This window comes from Sinocyclocheilus rhinocerous, unplaced genomic scaffold, assembly GCF_001515625.1.
Source record: "Sinocyclocheilus rhinocerous isolate Xijiao unplaced genomic scaffold, SAMN03320098_v1.1 scaffold604, whole genome shotgun sequence".
In the NCBI taxonomy this organism is placed as follows: Eukaryota; Metazoa; Chordata; class Actinopteri; order Cypriniformes; family Cyprinidae; genus Sinocyclocheilus; species Sinocyclocheilus rhinocerous.
Genome location: NW_015658518.1, coordinates 891,716 through 917,121, shown reverse-complemented (window position 1 = coordinate 917,121; position 25,406 = coordinate 891,716). Strand labels below are relative to the sequence as shown.

At 36.1% G+C, this 25,406-nt stretch overlaps 1 protein-coding gene across 1 annotated transcript in view; it reads left to right on the top strand.

Annotated features, from left to right (window-relative positions):
* Nucleotides 1-22,466, top strand: part of LOC107722454 (UPF0606 protein KIAA1549-like) — a 54,118-nt gene extending 31,652 nt beyond the window's left edge. Inside the window, exons 10-22 of the mRNA XM_016530810.1 lie at nucleotides 1,962-2,139; nucleotides 4,557-4,741; nucleotides 10,622-10,815; nucleotides 12,774-12,910; nucleotides 14,458-14,472; nucleotides 15,479-15,684; nucleotides 15,860-16,089; nucleotides 16,338-16,482; nucleotides 17,984-18,310; nucleotides 19,943-19,995; nucleotides 20,191-20,336; nucleotides 20,992-21,119; nucleotides 22,200-22,466. Of these exons, the coding sequence (XP_016386296.1) occupies nucleotides 1,962-2,139; nucleotides 4,557-4,741; nucleotides 10,622-10,815; nucleotides 12,774-12,910; nucleotides 14,458-14,472; nucleotides 15,479-15,684; nucleotides 15,860-16,089; nucleotides 16,338-16,482; nucleotides 17,984-18,310; nucleotides 19,943-19,995; nucleotides 20,191-20,336; nucleotides 20,992-21,119; nucleotides 22,200-22,466 (2,211 nt within the window). The remainder of the gene's footprint in view (nucleotides 1-1,961; nucleotides 2,140-4,556; nucleotides 4,742-10,621; nucleotides 10,816-12,773; nucleotides 12,911-14,457; nucleotides 14,473-15,478; nucleotides 15,685-15,859; nucleotides 16,090-16,337; nucleotides 16,483-17,983; nucleotides 18,311-19,942; nucleotides 19,996-20,190; nucleotides 20,337-20,991; nucleotides 21,120-22,199) is intronic.
* The last annotated feature ends 2,940 nt before the right edge of the window (nucleotides 22,467-25,406 follow it).

The following is a 25,406-nucleotide window of genomic DNA, read 5'->3' as shown; positions in this document are numbered from 1 at the left end:
TTTTTATGTCAAGGAAGTCAAAAGATACTATAGAAAATTCTGAGAGAGAAAAAAATGAGTTACATTCAATCAGCTGACTTCTGTGCATTTCAGGATACATTTTTGTAATGCTTACAGAACCTGAATGATATACAATAAAGAGGAAATAAAAAGGAAAAAGAAGAGAGAACAGAACCACATTAAAGAGAGGGGGGAAAAAACCCAGCTGGGCAAGGTAGTGTAATGGTGACCTTGCATAGTTACATTAAATTTACAATACTGAGATATGATTGTATCTATTTTAACATTGCTAATTCTCAGAGTCCAAAAATTCTTTTCACATACTCCATAAAATAGCCCCCTTTTGCTTTTTTAATTTTACAGAAAAAGTAAGGGTTTCCATTTTACATAATTCAATTACAATTGCTTTCCATTCTTCTAGAGTGGGAGGATTAAATTGAAGCAATTTACACGTAATAGCCTTTTTAGCTGCAACCAGGAATATTCTCCATAGATATGTATAATTTGTTTCATGCAAATCCAGAATTCCCAAATATAACACATGAAACTGAAATGGGATATTAATCTTGAATATGGCCTCCAATGTCCGGTGTATGTCTTTCCAAAACAGGTGTATAACTGGACATGCCCAGAATATATGGTCATGATTTGCTACTTCTGAATTACAGTGTCTCCAACACCCAGATCCTATTTCACTATGGCACTTTTGCGAAAAATCGAATTACATTTATCCATGCAAATAACCTCCACTGGTGTGATCCTGTGGTTTCCCATTGGGATTTTCCTTCCTTCTCCCATTTAATTCGGATTTATGAGGTAGAATCTGATCTGTAATTTTGAAAACAATGATAACATTTGGAGATTACCTTACTATAAGTATTAGCCCTATATGCCAACAGGAATATCTTCACTAAATCATTCTGTGCCCAATCCCCGCTCTTGTTCACTTTTGAATTAAAGTAGTGTCTTATTTGAAAGCATCTAAACAAGTCATGATTATCCAACTTAAACTGATTATTAAATTCTTGGAAAGTTAAGAAAGTAGTATTGTTTGTTACTAAATAATATGATGTAATGCCTTTCTTACTCCAATTCTTAAAAGATTCATCTAGAATATTTGGAGTGAAATCTGTATCGTATGCACACCATCTCATTATCTTTAAAGCGTCTTTCAAATCATATTTTTTAATCACTGTGGCCCATATTTCTAGGATAGTAGTTATCCATGGATATTCTTTACTTATATATTTTCTTAATAAATGATCATCTGCAATTACTGCTTGACTCAGTATTTCAGAAAAAATGAGAAATCAATCTGTTTCCATCTAGATTTATAGTCTGGATTGCACCAGCAAACTATGGGCCTTAACTGGGCAGCTATAAAATAGTCTTTAAGAGATGGGAGATCCAAACCTCCCCTTTCTTTTGGTAACTGGAGTGTTCTATATCAAATTCTGGATTTTTTACCTTGCAAGATAAACCTTATAATCCATTTGTCCCAATCTTTAAATTGTTCTTCTGGAACCTTTAGGGGAAGTGTCTGAAATAAGTATAAAATGTTACTCACTGAAAACCGTACTGTGTTCATGAGACAATTCAGTTAATCAGTTGATTCATTCGCAAAATGTGTCTGAATGATTCTTTCATAAATTGGACTGATCCTAATCCAACATCTAATATTGTAAAATGAAAATAGTGTATCTCTATAAACACCTACACAGACTCTGAGAATGTTTTGCAATATATAGATTTTTTTAAACCTAGGTCAAAATTTTAGATTGAGAATATGCCATAAATGTCTGAATCGTTTTAGTGGGTGTTTTTATTATTGAATATTTTACCTCAGTGTTGTTAGTGAAGCTGTTTTTAAACAATATGTAAAAGTGCAAAAAAAGGACAATGCAGTGAATTGAATTGCACATCAAACTTTGTCAACAGGCCTTTTTTTCCACTTTGTTCAGATTGTACAGACCACTCGTCTTGTGGGCCCTGACAACCCTGTGGAGATTATCTACTTTGTGGAAGGAGCTAATGGACAGAGACTTCCCGCCACAACCACAGCCAGCATGCTCAACAGTCTTGACGTGCAGCATGCAGCGATCATCATGGGATACCGCGTCCAGGGAATATTAGCACAGCGTGAGCATTCAGACTTTTAATTCTTTCAGTTGAAAAAGATCTGTGGGAGAGAACTATATAACATAAAATCGCAGTGAACCAAGACTATAATGATAAAAACAATGATGAAATGATCATTTAAATGATTGATGGTAACATAACAGGCAGTGTTTTTTGTGGTAGCATTCTTTATTTCTACTGCTCTAAACGTCAAAGTGGTGAGTTCAGATAGCGTGACATCTCAAGAGAGCTCTGCCTTTTTATGTAACACTTATATGTGGCAGGCTTACAACTGCATCACCCACAGCATAAACATTAGCTTCATTAGACTAAATTTAGAAGCTTCCTGTTGTATAACATCTTAGACCTTTGAATTTTAGCTCAAATCTCCAATTACAGTGTACTAAAAAAAACAGGCCAACCCAAATTATGGTTGCTGTTGCTGTTTAGTTGATCCAACACCATACAATGTATGGAATTTAATATTTTCATTCAACATATGCTAATAATCATTCGAAATGATGTTTGACATTGTAGATATTTAACTGTGCATGCTGTTTGTTTCATATTTAGATTGCCATTATCTAATGCTTACTTAAAGGCAGAGTAAGTGATTTCTGGTAGCCAATGTTGATATTTGAAATCACCAAAACAAACACGCCCCTACCCCAAAAGGGTCTTGCCTCTATTCTGATAGCTCCGCCCCACATATACGTACGCAACCCAGGCAACGATTAGTTCTGTGAAACAAAGCAAAACCAATGTTACACCGTGTCTTCGGACGTGAGCGGCGCGGCGCAACAAATCCCGACAGAAAACTGCTGCCGGGTTCTATTTATGATGTGCTGACACACATTTCAAATGGTTTTCAGCGGTCGTTTGATCGCGTCCAGTGTAGGCAGAGCTGTTGTAGACACGGTGTTACTCACCTATTGAGAAGAAACATAGCAACCTCGGCGTCCGATCGCAGGCCTCCGCTCCTTGAGTTCTCTCCAGCACTGGAAAGCTGATCCAATATTTTACACGGGTCCTACTTCTTGCCTTATCTTTCCGCAGACGTTTTCCTCTTTTGTTTTTTATCCGCCATCTCTATCTTTCTGTCGCTCGGCTCGGCTAATGTCCGTCCCATGCACTGAAAGCTCTCTCCTCCACATCACGAGTAGACACGCCCCTTATTGCTGATTGGCTACAAGTTTGTTTTGCTATTCGGCCCGAATCAGTTTTCTAAAGTGTTTTTGAAAAATTACATACCCTACCTTTAAAGTTTATCTTTAAGAACATTAATAATTTAGTAACACTGAATACTAAATATTTTTCATTAAGACTGTAAGATTTTTTTTTTTGTTTAAATAGGGTGACCATATTTTAGTTTTCAAAAAAGAGGTCAGTGGGGGAATGATGCACCATGGTGGTGGGGGTTGAGGGGGGTTAAAGTAGCCCCCAAAGTAGCTCAATGGCCATATCCCAAATATATAATAAAATAAAATATATACATATTTTACAGTCACGTTATGTAGATTGATCATAAACAGCTAAAAGGCTTCCTACCAGTGGTCATCCTTCACAAAACTTAACATCTACCACAGTTTTATCATAGGTAGAATGCAAAATGTTTCAATACAAGCATTTCAGTCAAATGTCATTTATGCAGTATTTCAACCCTTTTAACCCATGAGAGAAAATCAACCCACCTGAACAGTTGAAAATCAGCCCAATTCTGTGCAAAAAAACGGAAATTTGGCAACCCTGCATCCAACAGCTGCATTCAAAGTGATTTAATTAGCTTACTCCACATACTGATAGTGGCTCCCTGATGCGCGTAAATCATATTCAATATTAGAATGTTTGCGGGAGCAAACATGGTCAGAAATTCAGCGGGATTAAGAAAACAGTCCCGTGGGCTTTAATCCAAAAACGCACACAATGAATGGCGACTGTAGAAAGCAAAAGCTGAATACCGGACATTTTGGGCGATTTAGAAATCCCGGCTGGACGCATTTTTTTTTTTTAGGTTCAAAAAGAGGACATTTTCCGGGGTTTCAAAAATTTTAAATAGCCCAACTAATGTTAAAAAAATGTAATATATCACAAGAAATTAGAATAGCACATCTGTTTTCAACGTTGATAATATTGTGACACTGAAAACTGGAGTAATGACTGCTGAAAATTCAGCTTTGCCATCACAAGAAAAAAATGCATTTTTAAAATATATTCAAAAAGAAAACAATTTTAAATTGTAATAATATTTCACAATATTACTGTTTTTACTGTACTTTTGTGCAAATAAATGTGGCCTTGATGAGCATAAGTGTCTTCTTTCAAAGAAAGAACATTATTTTTCCAGGGGGGGATTTTTTTTCTTCACATTTTTGAACAGTAGTGTACATACTGTCTTTAGTCACAGATATTTATACTTCATTACCCCTGTGTATGTTCAGCTGTGGAAAAACAGGTCTCGCCTCCCTCAGACACAGAGAAGACCAACACGTGGATAATCGTAGGGGTGGTGGTCCCCGTGGTCGTGGTCGTCATTATAATAACTATCCTGTACTGGAAACTCTGCCGCACTGACAAACTGGAATTCCAGCCAGACACCATGAGCACCGTCCAACAAAGACAGAAGGTGAGAGACTGAAAATGCTGTGTAATGATTCAAATGAAATGTATTCTGGGATCCTGAAGCTCTGTTTCTCATGAGATTTCTTCTTTCTTTCTAATGTAAGGTTCAACTGTAGGTCATGTCGTCGTTTGTTTTGTTTAACTCTTATGTCTGCTGATGTGTCAGTGATATTGCTAATCAGTCAGTGGGCTCCTGTGAGTCTGAGCTGCTTATCTCGTCTCTCACAGAGTGATTTAAATGACTCTGTAGCAGGATGCTAGCCAGCTTTGAAAGATCAGAATTGGATATTAGATGGCTATCCACTACTCTACCTATTTCCACTCTCAGTTATTCTTGGCATTGGAAAGGCTGATTCATTTAGCAAATGAGTTCGTTTAGACAGTTAATTTCAATGATGCGATTCAGTCATTCGTTGAGTCATGAGTCAAACGTTCCCAGAAGTCGCTGCGTCATTATTGTAGTGAAATAAATGTTTATCTATTCTAATGTTTATCTATAACTAATTTTTCCAGTATGGGTTGTGTCTAGGCATGAGCTAAACTACATATTTTCAAAATTGACCAATGAGTCGGTTTTCTGAACGACTTGTCAGTCTTAAGAAAGTGTATTAAGAGTTGAAGAGATGTGATTTTTAAATTTTACATATTCTGTTACACCAAATACACAAAATAATGATCTTTGAAAAAAGCATCATATGACCCCTTTAACAGAAGAAAGCAATTCATACAGGTTATGAACAACTTTGGGGTGAGTAAATGATGACAGAATTTTAATTTTTGGGTGAACTATCCCTTTAAGTTCATTTTATCCCATTGAATCATCTTTAAAGCACCACTTCAGCATCACGCTGCCCTGTTCTTACAATGAAAGTCTTTGCTACTGCTGTTGTCACTACTATAACCAGACTTGTCATTCACGAGCACATACACTTGCGGAGTCCCAGCAGTAATGAAGTCAACTGCTGAGCTGGCTGATGGGTTAATGCTCAGCAGTGACGTTCTTTTCCAAAGCAGCGCCCGCTGGTCCTCTCAGTCTGAACGTCTTGATTTAACTACACTCGTATGAGGAGCACATAGTCATTACACGCTTCATATGTGCACACTCACAATCCTCAAGAACTACCTCCACTCTCATCTACATTCTCAACAAGTCCCTTTCTTGGTACTTTAGTGAGGTTCTCTGGTTTAATCAGTTTACTTTGTTAAATGGTCTGCTTCTCACTTTGTTCCTCATGCTCTTACTTAAATCAATATTTCATGGTTTTGACACATAAAGGGAAAGATGCTTAAAAAATGCTTATTCTCCAAATTCTTTCTTCATTTACTTACCCTCAAGTCGTTAAAAAAACTGTTTCTTTCTTGAGTTTCTTTCAAGTCTTAATCAAGTATTTCTTTCCTGTATGGTTTTGCACCTTAGAGTTCTTCAAATATCTCTTGTGTGCACAAGAAAGTAAGTCGTGCAGATTTATAAATGATGACAGAATTTATTTATTTGTTTATTTTTGGGCAGTGTTTTTTTTTTAAAAGGAGCAATGGATAGTTTTTTTTCCATGTTAAAATATTTTGGAGTCAAATTACATTAAGCTTAAATTTGTTAACATTAGTTAGACTGTAAAAATGTTAATTGTTAGGTGTGATACCTGATGTGCCTGGCTTAACTAATGGTAACTCTATTGTAATTTAATATTTCGTTTGTCTCAGTGCTGAAATAGTAAATCATTCAAATGTTGATTTCCTGAACAGAATTCAATACAAGTTAGAATCTATCATCTATTGGCTGTTTAGGGATTGAAGTAGAAAAAAATTAAAATAGGTGTTGCAGTTGCCAAATTATATTTTTAGTCGCTTTGGATAGAAGCATCTGCTAAATGAATAATTGTAAATATAAATGAACTGATTGTCTTCTGTTACACTGAGTTGTTCTATGCTACTTCCATGACAATATCATTCACATCTCTAGTTTTTCCACCTGTTTTGCTATTTGTGCTCCTGTAAACACATTGGAGCCAATTTAGAGCTTCTCTCTCTTTTTCTCTCTATCTCTATCCCTCGTTCTTTATCTAACCCACATCCAATCACATCTTAACACTCTCGCTCTCCCATGCTTGTTTAGTCCTCATTACAGAAATCCATACCAGTAATCCAGAGGTCAATGACTCCTGTCAAGAGCAAAGAGCTTTTAGATAGTAGTGATGAGGAAGAAGAGGAGGAGGAGGAGGAAGAAGAAGAAGAAGAGGAGGAGGAGGAGGAGGAAGAAGATGATGAAGAGGAAGAGAGGAGAGAGAAGAAGGTAGAGGCTGGTAGAGGAGATGTAGTGTACTATAGACTGTAGAATAGTCTTCCAGTTAGTCCCCACACAGGAAGTACAAGATTCCTCTTCCTCTTTGACCTTCAAAGGAGTGCCGTCCCAGTACCAGTCACTGTCAACGTCATCTGTGTTTGGATCATTTGGTAGTTCTCTGTGGACCCTGTTGATATGAGAATGTAGTCTGAATTGCAAACAAGTGACTCTTGAGCTGGTTCTTTTAAATGAATTGACTCCCATGAATTGATTCAGAAAGACTCACAAATGAGTCAGACCAATTCATCTGTCTGAAATGATTTGCTCACTCACTGAATCAGTCGGAGGGGTTACTGAATCAGCATCTGATTTTCTCACTAAATCGCAAGTCGTCATCCTACTGAAAATAAACTAGAATGTTGTACAAATATAGTATGCTAGAATATGCAGTGCCATTCAAAAGTTTGGGGTTGGTAAAGTTTTTTAATGTTTTTGAAAAAAGTCTCTTAAGCTGCAGTTATTTGTTACAGTAAAAATACAGTAAGAACGGTAATACTGTGAAATAACAGTTTTCTATTTAAATATATTAAGTGTTGGTTAATTTATGCATTTATTTATTTATTTTTAGAATTGTGTCCTTTTTACGCCATTCTTTGCTGTTCAAAAGAACAGCATGTAACTTGCATAGAATTGTAATTGTAACATTTTAAATGTCTTAGCTGAAATAAGTATTTAAAAAAAAAACTTACTGACTCCAAACTTTTAAACAGAATTGTTTGATGCCTCCTCAAGTATGAAAAATCACTGTTTTCCTTATGATTCCCACCCCTAAATGTGTTAGTAGTACCATCAAAAATAGTGTTGTGTGAATATAGTTGATGTCAACATGTCAGTCACTTGATGGGAACACAAGCAACTTTTTATTATCACCCTCATCCAAATCAGAAACCTGTCAGAAGCATAAGGAAAAAAGAAAGTATTGAGGAAGAAGAAGAGGAGGAGGAGGAAGAAGAAGAAGAGGAGGAGGAGAAAGAAGAAAAGGCCCAAGAAAAACCCAAGAAAGCTATAAAGAAGCCATATAGTATGAGGCCGGAGGTATCTGTACAGTACAGTAGTGCTGACGTGTTTTCTAGAATGCAGCAGTTAGTCCTAGATACAGTATTTCTATTGCTGATAATCCTTTATGCCAATGATAACCAGCAATTGGGGCAAAAAACATGTTATCTCAACAACAGATGCATGCATTTGAATGTGTCAATGATAACCTAACCTCTGTCTCTGGCCATTTGGTCTAAGCCTCTACAGCTTCAACTGTATTGTGGCCTAGATTTGGTTACAGCAGCAATAGAGGCAAACAAAAACGAGATAAGAGCTTTCGTTATCACAAACAGAATTTGTCTAAACCGCTTCATTTGCATTTGAAAGGGAATGCGATGGGAAACAGAGAAATAGACGTATTCCCAGAAGTTGAGCATCTTTCAGTGAATCCATCTCTATTGTGCCGCTACACATACAGCACGACAAAAGAACCCAGCTTATGCATTTTTCATACGTTTCTGTGTTTTCTGGCAATATATGAAACATAGAATTAAATCTGATCCACTGTGACCCTCTGCACAGTTTGTTTGATCTGGAAAATTATAAAACAAACAACGGTGATTCATCAGCATTGAAGAAACCGTTCACCCAAAAATGAAAATCCTGTCGTCATTTACTGACCCTCAAGTATTAAAGGGGTCATATGATGCTGCTAAAAAGAACATTATTTTGTGTATTTGGTGTAATGAAATGTGTTTATGCGGTTTAAAGTAAAAAAAACACATTATTTTCCACATACTGTACATTATTGTTTCTCCTCTATGCCCCGCCTTTTTTGAAACGCCTCGATTTTTACAAAACTCATCGGTCTGAAAAAGCGAGGTGTGCTCTGATTGGCCAGCTATCCAGTGCGTTGTGATTGGCCGAATTCTCAAGCGTGAGACGGAAATGTTACGCCCCTCACCATACTGTGTTGGCGTGTCCCGGCCGGAGCGCCGACACAAAAACATTAAAACCCATTACAAATGAGGCATATGTTGCATCCAGTGGGGACATAATTACTGATTATAATGACTTATACTGTCTTTTTACGCGTTGCGTTGCATTGCATCGTGCCACGTAAACATAAAACTCTGTCTGCATTTGCGTCAACAATACTACAGCGAGAATAAAAGTTACGCCTTTTTTCTTTGCGTGAACATTTGGGCGGCGTTATGCAAATCTTGCCACATAGTGAGGTAGATATGTGGGGGCGTGTTCGAACGAGCCGTTTTAGGTAGGTGTGGCTGACTCTTAACTTTTATAAAGAATATCTCTTTGGATTTGAGACTTTAGTCGTTACAACTTTACAGATCTTCTTTATGCACCAAGAGCTTGTAACACTCCAAAGAGAAAGGAAAAAATGAAATCACATCATATGACCCCTTTAAAGTATTATTTTTGTTTTCTTTTGAACACATGTCCAGGCTTTTTTCTATATAATGAACATGGATAGTGGCTTTTGTAGAGTGGCCCATATGACTTGTGTGATGAACAGAAATTATTCATTATTAATTTTCCCCTGCATTGGGATTTTGACTGCTGCGACTAGATAATTGAGTCAGAATGAATGACTGAGATTTGAATCTGAACCAACCAATTCATTGGAAAGATTCAACTCAAATCCGAATCTGAATCATTACTTCTCTCATGAATGCTCCAAGGAGAGCAATGTCAGGATTTTGACTTGATTTTCAGTCTAGGTTCAAACGAGTAGGAACATAGTGCTTGAGTAATATATAAACGTATGCAGCTTGAAAAAAATATATAATATAAACCTCTTTTGCCGTTTTTTTTTTTGGATCAGTTTTGATCCAGTCCTCATTCACTTTTATTACATTGAAAAAAGTGGCTAGAATATTCTTCAAAAATTCACACAAAAGAAAGTCAGCCATACAGATTTAAAATTACATAAAGGTGGGTAAACAATGATTTATTTTGAATCATTTTCATTTTGTGTGTACTGTACCTTTAAATGTCTTTCTTTAAAACTTCAGGGGTTTTTTTTTTGTGGCTGCTGGTCTTTGAAAAAGCCGGTGTGAATTAGCTTTCTCTGCTGTTGTGTTTGTTCGGTTCATTTAATCTTTCAGAGTTCTGCAGACAGACAGGCTATTACAGCCCGTCTAGCTGGTCTGGCCCGCGGTCAGTCTGCTGACCTCTAATCAAGTGCATCCATTTTGAATGCTCACTCTTCTCATTGTCTCTTTGAGAGTCAATTACTGTCCTCTTGCTCAATTTATTCTTATGACACTGTGAAAATCTGTGGATTATGGAAATTCATATTCTATCTTTATGCCTCGTGTACATGCGCTTTGACATTGACGTCTCTTAAGACGGCTGGACCAAAGCCTGACCTGATTCTGTCTAGTGTTTGCGAGTAGTTTTAAATAAACATTTAGTCTAGTCGTTTAACGTTCATCTTTCACTCACCTTTGCAATCCCTCCATTTCCTTCACAAACATCCTTCTGCATTAATTTTGATTCTCCAAATTAACATTTTCCTCTCTCTGGGGTGGTGGTCTTTAGCTGCAGGCGCCCAGCGTGAAGGGTTTCGACTTTGCCAAGCTGCACATGGGCCAGCATAGTAAGGATGATCTCATGGTCATCCAGGAGCCGTTGCCACTTCCTGTGGCCGCCAAGGAACAGAGCCAAGCTGAGAACGCAGAGGTGCCCACACTAAAGTCCAAAGCTTCCCGCAATGGCCAGCGGCGCAGGGGCCAGTGAGTCTGATAAATGCTTTTTTTGATATTCAGGATCAAACATTTTACACATAATTGAGTTTTTGGTAAGACTTTACAATGAGGTTCCATTTGGTAACATCATTAGTTGACTGCATTAGTTATATCTACAGCATTTTTCATTTTTGGTTGATTTCATTCGTTTTGCTAATACATTTACTACATTCCGTTAAAATGACCTAACAGTGAACAATATACATCTACAGCATTTATTAATCTTATTTGATTTCATTTCTTTCACTAATACATAACTACATGAGTAACTATGAACAAACAAAGCATTTACATTTACATTTACCTTTCCATTTAGTCATTTAGCAGACAACTTTATCCAAAGCGACTTGCATATTATAGGACAATAGAAGCAATCAAATCCAACAAATGAGCAGTAATATATAAGTGCTGTGACAAGTCTCGGTTAGCCTAACACAGTACAAGCAGCAAGGGTTTTGTTTAATATAATAAATAAAAAGAAAACAAGTAGATGGAATGGAAAAAGAATAGGGAACACTAGTGTAAGAGGGACTTTTTAAAAATAAAAACAAAACAAATCAAAAGAATAGAAAATAAATAGAGAATGCTAGTGTTAGATGGTCGTTTTTTATAATAAAAAGAAAGCAAATGCATGTAATGCATACAATACAGTATTTATTGATCTCAATGTTAATTTCATTTTTTACCAATGCAATTTTAAAACTATTTTATTAGCTACTTACGCATTAACAAACATTAATTAGTGCTCTAAGATTAAGTATTGCTCATTGTTAGTTCATGTTAACTAGGGATGGGTATCGTTAAGGTTTTAACGGTATTACTACTCTTACCGATACTGCTTATCGATACTCCGGTCTTTCATAATTTAGCCCCGGGACCGATTAAATACCGGGTTTCGGTACCCATCCGTAATGTTAACTAATGAATAATCTAAAAGGGGCCTTGTTGTAAATTTTACCTGTTTTGAAACCACAATCTAGTATCAAAAATTCCACGTACAATAACAAACTGGTTCCGTTTCGCATTGTGCTGCAGTAACCTCATATTAAAATAACTTGTTAATTTATTTAAAGGCAGGAATGTAGCTAAGAGTGAGTCGACTGCTGATCAATAAAAAGCTTTTTAAAAGGATTACATCTCACACTCTAATCAATAGAAGGGTCTTAGAGGTGAAATTACCACAGATCTCATGTCTTGCAAACATTGTAAGTACCTGAAACCTTGTATAGACAAATAGACAGAAGTTACGTAATTCTTTTATATTCCTTACTGCTTAAATGGAAAAATCCATATTTCTATACTATATTAAAAATCAATGAATCAAAAATAAAATAAATGAAACAAAATAAATGAAAAAAAAAAAAAATACAAAAATTCTCATTGTTGTGTCTGTGCATTGGTAACACATACCAACTAGTCTAAGCTAAAATAACCAGTCGGAGATAAATAAATTCCTAGTAATTAAGATAGTAAGTCAAAAAGCTGTAGACTAAAAGGGTAGCGAATAGGTAATTGGCTCATGACCATGTCATGAACCTTTGTGTAGTCGCATTAGATCTGAAAGTGCTCTTTAGAAGCATGACAGGATTAGGTCATCGTCCTCTTGCATTTACCCTGGAGACACATGCCTCATCAAAACTGGATGAAGGGTAAATATTGTTGTCTGTCAAGATGAGGATGTCAGGGTTCGGGCAAGTTTGCTCATGTTTGCCATGAATTAGATCCAAGGACAATATAAAGTCAAAAGGAGCATAAATGTAGAAATTCATGTATATTAATTGCGTTCATTGTTTTTCCACATTGTTTTGAAACGTGACAAAATGTATTTTAAAATGTCATCAAAAGCACATTTTGTTGACATAGATTGGATGGAATAAGGGAAAAAGCATTGTGTTTTCATAGCATGCTTTAGAATTAAAAGATTTTATGCTGTGTATTTTGCTTAGGATTTCTCCATCAGAGTGCGAGTCCATAGGCAGTGACCCACCCAGCGACAGAGGATCACCTGAGGAGGGCATGAGAACCTCTGGTCTGCCTACCGATCCTAAGCAACCACGTAAAATAGCTGCAAATGGATTAAACGGTAAGTTTGCACACATTTTGACTAATATCGATGTATTGCATTTTTTTCTCATGCTATTGAATTGCAGAGAGATTGAATCTGGTCCCATGTATTTGACAGTTGCAATAGTGACCTACGTAATTGTGATATGATAAATCCTGACATCATGAAGCTGGTAATATACCCCATGGAGGACTGGGAGTACTACAAATAATAAATCAATTGATTAGTTAATAATACTAATAATATAAATATAATTTGCATGAGGTAGACATTTAGAATTTTTAAGTTAAATGTCTTCTTAAAACTTAAAAAATTTAATTCGTAAAAAAATAACGTTAATTGTAACAATAAGACAGTGTTTTTATTGTTTACTACAAAATAATTTTTGTTAATTGAAATAAAGATGAAGTAAAATTAAATATAAATATTAGATGAAAACCTTAAACAAAAATTAGAAGTGTTGCCTTGGCAACAAATTAAAATAAGTTGAAGTTGAAGTACTAACATGAAAATTAATAGAAATATTAATTAATTAATTAATAGTAATATTTTTAAAATTAATTAAAATGACAAATTACTAAAACAAAACTTGAAATGAAAACAAAAGGTGTAAAAATAAAGGTTAATTCAAAATATGAATAAATACTGTTATAATATATTATTAATACTGAAATTACATTGCATTAAAATAAATATGTAACTTTTATATTTAATGACTAAAATGCTTTTCTTAATTTATTTCTTAATTTCTTTTTGCTTAACAAAATGTATTTGGACAGATTACATGTGGGGCCAACCAATGAAATTTTGACTGAATGTTAAGACACACCCCTTTTGTTTTGTTTTGTTTTTTGCTTGTTGACTGTCAAGAAAGGCAAATGATTCATTGGTTGTATTAAGTGGCAGTCCTAGTTCTACATAATAGCCAGTGGAAGAAGAACATGTAATGTAAAGATGTACAGAGAGGAGAAAGTAATAAAACCTGTGTCTTTCAGCTGAAGATTTGTGGCTCTTCCTCTTGATTTCCTCTCTAGTCAGCCCAGCCTCATTCATCCTGCCTCCTTTGTGAAGAATGACTAACACTCGTCTTTACTCTTGGCTGCTTGGGTTTTTTTTCCACTCTCTTGCTCTCTTTGCCTTTATCTCTCTCTCTGTGTTCCTCTCTTGTCAAACAGTGCCTGTGGCGATGACCCTCTCTCAACACTCATTTGTGCTTTACCAGACTAAATAGGCTACAGTCTGACTAGCCAAGAAATGACATGGAATTCAGTCGTAGCACCACACATTCTCTCTCTCGCTCTCTCTCCCTGTCTGACGGCTGTTCCCTTTCAACGCCCTTCCCTTACGAAAATCCTTTTCATCCTCCTCTTCTCATGATTACGTTCCAGTGATAACAGTGTTTTCCAAGATAAAATACTTTCTTACCCAGCATTCCACTCAAACATGCTTTTACATACAACTTATGCTATATTCCATCTCAATAAATCACATCAGCCATCATTTAACTTTTCTCTCTCTCTTTTACACTCCCTCCATCCGCTCATCCATGTGTTACTGGCTCACAGGGAAGAATAGAATTGGTAAGAGTGGTGCTGATTTGTACAGTAGCATTAGATTTCATAGTTCTTATTTTTCTTGTTCATATTTGTCTTGAACGTCATCCTGCTGCATTTTTTTTAAAGCAATGTATGGTCCTCCAGCTCTTTCACATTTTATTTAAAATGAGTTTTTTTTAGAATCAGTAAGACGCTGCCCCCATCTGGTGTGAAATGATATTTGAAAGAAGAGATTCAGATTTTTTACATGCTTTCTTTGTTAGTTGTCAGCACATATGAGGCTGGCTTTATTTGAATAGTGTAGAACATATTAGATATGTTTATGAATTGTCCATGACAGCGTCATGTATTAATTTCATTGCATTATTTAAAAAAAAAAACTTTAATGATTAAAGATTGATAATGATGAATAAATGGCATTTATTTTAAGGATGAATGGCACAAATACTTTTCAAACAAAGTATTTCAGGAAAAAAAAGAATAATATAAAAGCAAAAATGATTTGTAGATGCCAGTATTATTTGTCTGTGCAATGAAATTAATACAATTATTATACACAGTAATTTAACAAGTAATACTTATAAACAGTAGAAATATAATGATAGTGTATACTGTAAGTCACTTATGCTCCCCAAGGCAGTAATATTTTAAAATATTATTAACCATTTTTAATTTTAATATACTTTAAAATGTAATTTATTTCTGTGATGGCAAAGCTGAATATTCAGCATCATTACTCCAGTCTTCAGTGTCACATGATTTTTCAGAAATCATTCTAATATGCTGATTTAGTGCTCATTTAGTTTTCAATGTTGAAAATAATTGTGCTGTTGTGGAAACCAAAATACAGAATTTATTTGAAATGGGAATCTTTTGTAACATTATTAATGTCTTAACTGTGTCTTTTAATCAATTTAATGCATCCTTGCTGAATAGAAGTACTAAAGTATTTTTGAAAAATGACTGACCCCAAACTTCTGAACAGTCATTTGCACCTGTGAAGTCTGACACTTTCTCATATTCCTTATAGGTCCACCCCCAATGAATGGCATGGATGAGCCTTTATCTTCAGCTTCCATTTTTGAGCATGTGGACCGAATGTCCCGCCCAACGGATGGCCCTAAACGCCCCCCTAATAAAATCCAGCTCATCGCCATGCAGCCGATGCCAGCCCTGCCCTTACCCAGCCCTACAGCCAATGACAGAGCAGCAGAGAACGCCAAGCTCAACAAAGAGGTATCCTTCACAACCCACACATCTAATCCCACTTCATTTCATATGGCTTCTCCTTAGGGACCCATTTCAAACTTCAAGGTCTATACGTTTATGAAATTGATTCACAGCGTCTAAAAGCTCCATCACCAATAATTCTCATTGACTCCAAGATCATTGACTGTTCTTTCTCTTCCAGATCCAGGTGGCTTTAAGGCACAAGTCTGAAATCGAGCACCATCGCAATAAGATCCGCCTGAGGGCCAAAAGGAAAGGCCATTATGACTTTCCTGCTATGGATGATCTCATCGATGGTCTAGGCGACCCCAAAGAACAGGACCGAATCTACCAGAAGGCCCAGATGCAGATTGACAAGATACTTGATCCAGATATTCATATGCCCTCACTGTACACCGAGCTCAAGAAAAGGTAAAAAGGGTCTGCGACTGATAATTAGACTAATCCTGAACATAGAATTAGGGGCAGTTCTCACCATATATGAATTTTCTTCACAAAATCATGCCCAAATGCAAAAATGTATCTCTATGAACATCTTAATTATCATACTGTGATGTTCTAGAACTGTTCCATGGGGGAAGAAAGCTATATTTGAAAGCTATAACTTGAATATTTAAAGGCCAAATGCTCACTCAAAAGTATTTGTGTGTGATTTGCAGCAACAGAGGGAAGCGTTCTCCTAAACAGAGAAGGAAACAACAGCTGAACGGTGATCTGACAGATGCTGACCGAGATAGACTCATAACGACAGACAGTGATGGGACATACAGGAAATACCCAGGAGTCAATAACATTGCATATGTGGTCAGTGTCTGCTTTTCTCTCGTGCTGCACTGTACCTCTGCATGTGACTGTGTAATCAACTCCATGCAGTTTATTCCCATTCTTTCCATATGTTTGTAATTCAAAACATTTTGTAATCAGCTCCATGTAGTGAAATAGCAGGTGCTAATTTCCTACATTTTTTGAGAAAATAATGTATAATATTAGTTTGATATAATTTAATTACACTACCGTTATAAAGTTTGGGGTCAGTAAGGTTTTTAAGAAGTTAATACTTTTATTCAGCAAAGATGCTTTAATTTGTTCAGAAGTTACAGTAAAGATTTATGTTAGAAAATAATTATATTTTTGATGAATGCTTTTAAAATTTATATTAATCAAATAATCCTTTAAAAAATCAGTTTCCACAGTGTTTTTCAACATTGATAATAATAAGAAATGTTTCTTCAGCATTAAATTAGCACATTAGAATGATTTCTGAAGGATCATGTGACACTGAAGACTGCTGAAAATTCAGCTTTGCCATCACAGAAGTAAATTACATTGTAAAATATATTTAGGTAGAAACCAGTTACCTAAAATTGTAATAATATTTCATAATCTTACTGTTAGGGTTGGATACCGTTCACATTTTAACCGGTACGGTACCGGTATCGGTACCTGAATTTCGGTGCCGGTACCCAACGGTACCTTTTTTCGGTACTTTACTCTCTGTGTAATTACAAAAACATTTATTTCAGTGAAAAAATAAGTCCAAAAGTCTCAATTTCAACATTTTGAACAATAGGGCCCTACAAATTTTTCTTTTTCCCTTATTTTGACAGGTTGCCATGAAGTTTCTGTGTGTATACAGTATGTTGATGCTAGTTTGGTTAAATGAAACGGTAAAATTCTCGCGAAGTGACTCTCACAGCAGCTCTGGAGATTAAGTTTTTGTGTTCATGCCGTCATATAGTTAGACCCAGAGGCCGGAAATCACCGCGAGCGCCACGCATGCTTCAGTATTTGTGTAGTAAACAAAACCGCGTTTCCGCCATTCATGCATACAGAGGCAAGCGGAACATGCAGGATTCATATTTAAACCGTCTTTTTGCATTTTCATATTCACAAACACTAGTTCATATCGCGATTCGAATTAAGTGGCAGTGGCTACTTTTGATTTATTCGTCCAAAAATTTACGATTTCCGTGGCATTCCGCGCTATAGAGTAAATTACGTTTTTATGAATGGACTCCGCAATCCCGTCCGCGTTTTCTAGAAATGTAACCACACTTCAGAACATTTCAGCTTGCCCTATGTGTTGTTTGAACGAGTTGCAGGGGTGACCTCACGTCATTGAAATTTGGCACCGATTGATTTAACGTGAATCGGTACTCTGCAGTACCGATGCAATTCGGTCGGTACCCTTAAAAGTACAGAGTTCGGTACCCAACCCTACTTACTGTTTTTACTCTATTTTTGAACAAGTGATTTTTTATTTGTTCAGCCTTATTGAGCATAAATATCTGTTTTTATTTTGCAGTCGGACCCAGACCAGGGTCCCGAGCATCATAGTCCATCCCCGACGGATGATGTGTTCCATGGTCCGATTTCTCCTCCTCCTGGCCACCCTCCTCCACCACCCCCATACCTGCCCCCTCAGCCGTCTATAGAGGAGGCCCGGCAGCAAATGCACTCTCTACTGGACGATGCCTTTGCCCTCGTGTCTCCTTCGTCTCAGGGCAGCACAGCTGGGATCACTCTGCCTGGTGTCGGGCTTAACCCTGGACCCCCACCTGCCTCCAGCCCACCATCCCGTGGACCGCAGCCCTGGGGCCCAGGATACCTGCCCTTGAATCCTTACACAGGGGTAAGAAAAATCTGCTATGCTTGGGTATAGAGATTTGAACAAATTGTTAATGCTAAGCCTTTGGCTCATAAATCGTTCTATGCAATTGTGAATGGTGCCTCAAATTGTGCAGTTTGTTAAGGAGAGATGCTATTATTACTTTTCTAAGCGAATAGATGTATGATTTTCCAGAACACATCCTGTCTGGAAAAACCACTAGATGATCCACATTCATGTGATTAAAAAGCACATGATGAAATCTGATGTACTACTGTTTTCTTTATACAGTCCAGCACTTAAATGATTCCCCTTGTCTAAACCTGGGGTTAAACTAGACGTCACGCTCCATTCACTTCCATTCAGACCGGAGATACATGCATATGTGAAGAAGCTTTGTCTTCCATTGCATACCAAAATTTGGTGAACTCTAAGCTGCAAATTTGCTTTGTTTCTGAATTAAAAATAAAATAATTAATACATTTTAAATAATTTATTTTGGGATAACAGCATTGTAATGTACATTATGAATAGTACTTTTGCTGAATCAGGGTACTTATAACGGTGTTATTAAATGATTTTTGTTTTTAAAGATTAAATTAAAGTAAATATAAGATGTGCAGGACAGCAAAGGTAATCCAAAAATACTGTAAATGAGCATTTACAATTAAATATCCAATATCATTTAAAAAATCTCTAATATCACAACCACAAGCATATCAACATATGACCGTCCATATTTAAACATTAACATTTTTGACCCTGGACCATAAAAACTATTGAGAAAATCGCCTTTAAAGTTGTCCAAATGAAGTTCTTAGCAATGCATATAACTAATCAATTGATCTATTTACGGTAGGAAATTTACAAAATATCTTCATGGACCATGATCTTTACTTAATATCGCATAAAAGAAAAATCAATAATTTTAACCCATACAATGTAATTTTGGCTATTGCTACAAATATACCCCAGCGACTTAAGACTGGTTTTGTGCTCCAGGGTCACATTTAAGAATGTATAAAGCATGTCTAAATCCATTTTTTCTTGCAGATGCAGTGACTAAGTGTACTTGTGATTTCTGGTTATGGTGGTTTGATTCAATCAGCTAATTTGTTGATTTCATTATGAATGTGTTTCGATGTGTGTTAAACCGTACTGGAGTGATTTAAAGCAAACTGGATGCACTTGAATCACATCAGAAGAACACAGAGTTGGGGTTTTCCACGGATTGAGAATAAACTACCCAGAATGGAAGCCTCATCTGTCAACACTGTGTCCTGAATGATGTATTTCTGTCAGATTGAGGCTTTTTCATGGAAGGGAAAAGAGGGGATTGCAAAGGCCAAAATATGAACTGTCTAATAACTCAAAGGTTGATTTAAGAGTCAAGATGGAGCAGGGAATGGTGTGCTGTCCTTAAGATGGTATTTCCAGCTCAGCTATTTAAAAGCTCTTCTGTTTTCTGGGTCACAGGGTTTATTTAGGCTGATAGATAGAGAAGCTTCGGTTGTGGTGGCACATACAGCTGCTAATGTGTTTCAGACTTAGCAGTGTATTAAAATAAGCCTTTTATGCATTGAAGTGCAGTGGATGTGCAAGAATTATCAACATGTTTAAAGCTCAATGACAGCATGTTTGTGTGTATTCTTTCAGAGATATGCTGAATTAGGTCTGCCACCTTCCAGTGTGCAAGGTTTACTACATCGGTGAGTACATTAAGTCTGATCAGGAAGGTTTGTGTGATCTTTGGGAACTGCGAATGACGCTGCCAATCACATTACAGCCTTCACTTGTAGTGTTTACAGCTTTAATGGATGTAATGTGAGAAATCAAGTCACTTTTTATTAGAGTACAGTGTGGTTTGCCAATAGCTGGGGTCTGATGTCTTTGTATCTCTACAGACAGGGTTTAGGGTCCGGCTACATCCCGTCAGGAGAGGCCCTTCCTGTTGAACAGCTACAGCCAGAGTCGCTTTACGCTGGTCGAAGGGGAAACACAGATGAATTGCCCTCCTCTGCCAGGCCACGGCCTGTAGGTGGGACTACAGGTAAGAGCTTAAAGGCTTCAAATGTGTGAGTTTGGTTATATGCCGCAATATAAAGTATACTATACTAGGGCTGCACGATAAATCGAAATGGAATCGAGATTGCGATTCGACAGAAGCTGCAATTGTCATGCGTATCTTTCAGTGAAGCACGGTTCTGTGATCAGCAGTAAATCTCCATCCAAAGGCCAGAGGGCGCTCTCGCGCTGATACCCCAAATACGCCTGGCAGAAAAAACCCAGGAAATGCCTATCACTGCAGCTGAATAAACAGAAGATTCAGTAAGAGTAAAAATATGTTATTAAATATGGTATTTTCACATGCTTTCAGATGGAGCAGCATTTACTTCACAGAGCCGTAGTTCACTGAGAAGCTATGCAAACAGCTTTCATTATCGCGAACGATTTCTTCGATTTCATAATCGCACAATAAAATCATCTGCGATTTTTTTGCGTAACTTGTCAGTGAACTACGACTATGTGTATTAAATTTTGCTCCACCTGAAAGCACGTGATGATGATTTACTGCTGATTACAGAACCGGCTTTACTAACAAAATGCGCATAACAGTCGCATTCGATTAATCGTGCAACCCTATACTATACACAATATGTTGCAATATCAAGTATACTTTATGCAACATGCATGTCGGTTCACAGGTGCCCAGCTACATAATTTAACCCACGCTGGTCTGACAGGCCGTGTAGGTGACAGCCGGCAGCCTGGTGGGTTAAACTGGAGCCCGTATCATGAGGACGACAACAAGCTCGCTAACAGCAGAGAGCATGTAAGTCTGAAATACTCTCCTACTCAGATTTTAAGGGAACAAATAATTTTTTTAAATGGTGTTTAGACTCATACATTGTGAACATGAAGCTCCATCCTCAGTCCGTATAGAATATTTCTTGAAGTTAAGCAAAATTTGAACATTTAAAATTTGAAAAAGTATCAACATAACAATCATGAGAACATTCTGATGGTCATAATCAGTTTTACCACTTATTACACAGCTACTTACCAAATAAATATATAGAAATTTAATAGTGATTTGAATTAGCCATATACTGTTTCTATACCAGGGATTCCCAATTTTTTTTTGTTAGCCCCCTTTGACCTAAAATATTTACTTGAAGTACCTCCTCAGATTTTAAGTTAATCAATTTCAATATTCACATGTTAATTGTTCTCTGATGTTGGTTAATATTCTTACATGATCTGCATGTAAACAGTATGTTAACTTTTTAGTGATTTATTTAGATTTTTTTTGTATTATTATTTATTTTAATTTTATTAATTATCAGCTTCCAATCAATTCAGGAACCCCGAGTTAGGGAAACCCTTCAATATGTATACTGTATACTATCTATAAAATATAAATGTCCATCACAACATCCGCATAGGAACAAAATAATTTAATAAAAAAATACTGCAATTTTAATTAACATTACATTAATTATGATTATAAATAGTGGCTTTTATATGTTATTAGACTGAAAATAAAGTTAAACATCTATTTAAAAAAAAACCTTTATTGTAAAGATGAATGTAACATAAAACTATAACAATCAAAGAATTATAAAAACACAAAGCTGAAAAATATATCATGCATGGCCTTTTTGGTAAAAGAAATCTTGACAAACATTATAAACAGGCTTTGGGGAAGAAATAAGGTGCTACATAAAAAGTGTATAAAATGTCCTACTTCCATAGCTATTCTCACTCTTTTCTGCCTCAGTAAGAGGCATTTTCTAACTTTACTTTAAGAGTCTTTTAAACTCTTTAAACTTTAAAAAAAAGTTCCTTCCTTCCTTCATTTTTTGTTTAAGTTCTTGGCTCTCTTGACTACACCTCCATCACTGTATTCCAGACCTCCAGGAATGGCCTGAAGGAGCCATCTGCTGCTCCTGCCCACCTGGACACTCTCGGCCTGGGCTACGCTCCCTCTGCTCCCCTGGAGGAGCCGTCCCCTCCCAACCACTCTTCCGCCTCGCTCATCAAAGCCATCCCTCCCTCTGCTCCCCTGGAGGAGCCGTCCCCTCCCAACCCCTCTTCCGCCTCGCTCATCAAAGCCATCCGAGAGGAACTGATGCGCCTCTCCCAGAAACAGGCAGCGGTACCCAGCTATCACAGCTGAGACCTGCCCCCTCCAGCTCCATCAGGCAAAAACTTTACTACACTGCACTGTACTTCCCATGGAAGTGGCTTTTTTGAGAGGATGATGACTGTACATCATGTAGCCTCTGCTGCCGCCTGGTGGCAGAGAGCATTAGGACAGGAAGAGTAAACGATTATCCTTTATTCCCATGTTTCTGTTCGGTTTTCCCTCATTGTTCAAAACATAAGCAGCGTCCTGAGACTGAAGAACGATGTTTTTTACCTTCTTTACAGGAGACTTTATAATTTGGTAGCAACTGCTCTATACAGACCGGGATAACAAAGCTAAAATATGGCTGCCACACATTCCTGTGGTCTTCTGTTAGAGGTGTGCGTGTGAATTTCACATTGTGTTGTTTTTTTGCTGTGTACACTGCCTTCACATTTGAATAATGTTATACCTTGCACTGGCTCTTGTAGATTCTCATCACTGAAAGCTGAACTGCTTTTGATACCTTAAATTAATCTCAATGATCTACAAAAAGTTTTTGTTTTGTTTTTTTGTTTTATTTCTCAGTGCATCTTCTTCCCATTCACTCATGGTTCTGATACTTTTATCTCCGTTTAATAGCCATCAAGCATTTGCCTTCATAATACAGTATTGAGCTCTACACAGTATTGTCTTATACTTTAGGGTCCAGTCGTAGTATTTGAAGTAGTTCATCTTCTTATGCCTTTATTTGGTTTGGCATCTACAGGAGAGCTGGACGTACTGTACAGCTGTTATGTCCAGTGCATTGGAGGAAACTGTGTTAACATTAAAGAAATGCTCCAGGTTCAGAACAACTTGACATATTGTAAACCAATAAAAATGTGTTTTCAGTAATGTACTTACAATACAATAATGGACTGGTGGTGAATGAAGGATTCCAAGTTGCCCGCAAGTTGATTGGCTGATTTAAACGTAAAAATAAATAAAAATATTAAATAAAAAAGTTTAAAAATTGTAATTAAATAACAAAATGATTATAATTTATAAAATAAAAAATATATAAAATGTCATGAATTCACATTAATTTGGATAAATTAAATTCAGAACTTTAAAAGTTTGAGGTTGGTAGGATTTTGAATTTTTTTTTTTTATGTTTTCAAAAGAAGTCTCTTAAGCTCACTAAGGCTGCATTTATTTAATCAAAAATACAGACAAGAGTATTATTACAGAAAAATACAGACAAGAGTATTATTATCAAATATTATTAGACTACAATTTACAACTATTAGACTAACTGTTGTGCTGCTTAATATTTTTGTGGAAACTTTTTTCAAGATTCTTTGTTGGATAGAAAGTTCAAAACAGCATTTATTTGAATTTGTTTTTTTAACATTATAAATGTCTTTACCTTCACTTTTACTAGTGAAGACATAAATACATAATACATACTTGCTGAATAAAAAGTATAAAGTTGTTTTAAAAAAAGACCACAAACTTTTGTATATTTCAATGTACAGTGTATATATATATATATATATATATATAATTTTTATTTTTAATACACTACTCATAACTGTTGGTAATTGATTGGAGGTAGTTTGTGGTCTGTCATAGATGAAGGTTTTTAGGTCATCTGTACATTTTGTTTTACTGAGGAAGTTTTAGAATTTCTGCAGTAGAGTTCCACTTCAGTAAAAGCAAAAAGTGCACATTTTTGTTTTTTAAATCCGTCAGGAATGCCTTTGCCCCATTGTAAGTGCATTACTGTGAACATGTTTTTGGACGAGTCAAAATCATTGTCTGTGGTAATCAACAGTATGTGACAGATGCTGGAGAGCATCTGCATATAGAGCTTAACTCATTTTGATCCCAGAACATTCCTTAAACTGACCAATTTGTCCATCTGTTTCTCAAAAGCAGAGATTGGGATAATTCAGTTCTGAATAAGTCAGTACTTTCAGTATTACCACTGTGTAAATAGTATTGCAGTTTGAATTATTTAAACTCAAACTATTGATTAACATCAGGCTTTCTGCCCAACTGCATTTTCATCATTTCATAGCAGAAAGTGTGTTTTTTTTTTTTATTATAATAATTATTATTCCAGGATGCACTATTGCTCATTAAACTGCTGTTTATTAAAAAGGGTGCAGTATATTCCTCTGTCTTCATGCTTTTGATGTGTTAGAAAAGCATAAATCTGTAGTATTAGACTCGGCTATTTGTACTTTATTTCATGCTGAAATTGTGTTCTTGCCTTTTGTGCTAAAACTATTTTTGTGTTCATGTTGCAAACAGGAGCATCATTTGCTCTAAGAAAAAGGACACTTCTGTTGAGGACACTTCGCTTGTTCTGCCCTTGTTCATTTGTTGGAATGAGTTTTTTTTTTTTTTTTTGTTAAGTTTGTCTCATTGGAACTACCTTGACTTGTAGTTAAAAATCTGCTGACTATTTAAGTGACGATTAAAAATGATTACCGTATGGTTGACTGTTGTTTGCTGTATCAAACTTTACTAACTTACAGATAGTGAGTGCTGAAACCTGATTGGTGTTCATGTTTAAATCAAATTACTTCATCAGAATTGAAACACATATAATTGCTGTTCACTGAGATCTTATTAGGCTCAATTCAGATTTCAATTTCATATATATACAGGTGCATCTCAAAAAAATTAGAACTTCTAACTTATATATTCTAGATTCATTACATGTGTAAAGTAAAACAGTTCAAAAGTTTTTTTGTTTTAATTTTGATGATTAGAGCTTACAGCTCATGAAAGTCAAAAATCCAGTATCTCAAAATATTAGAATATTTACATTTGAGTTTCATTAAATGACTGTACATACAGTATAAATTCCGGGTATCTCTTGTTCTTACATTTTCCCCTAAAAATTAGTCACCTACTTTATTTTACATTTACAGGATAAAACCCATAGATGGCGCCAAATGCTTGTTAGTTTATACCCATTGACTTCTATTGTATGGA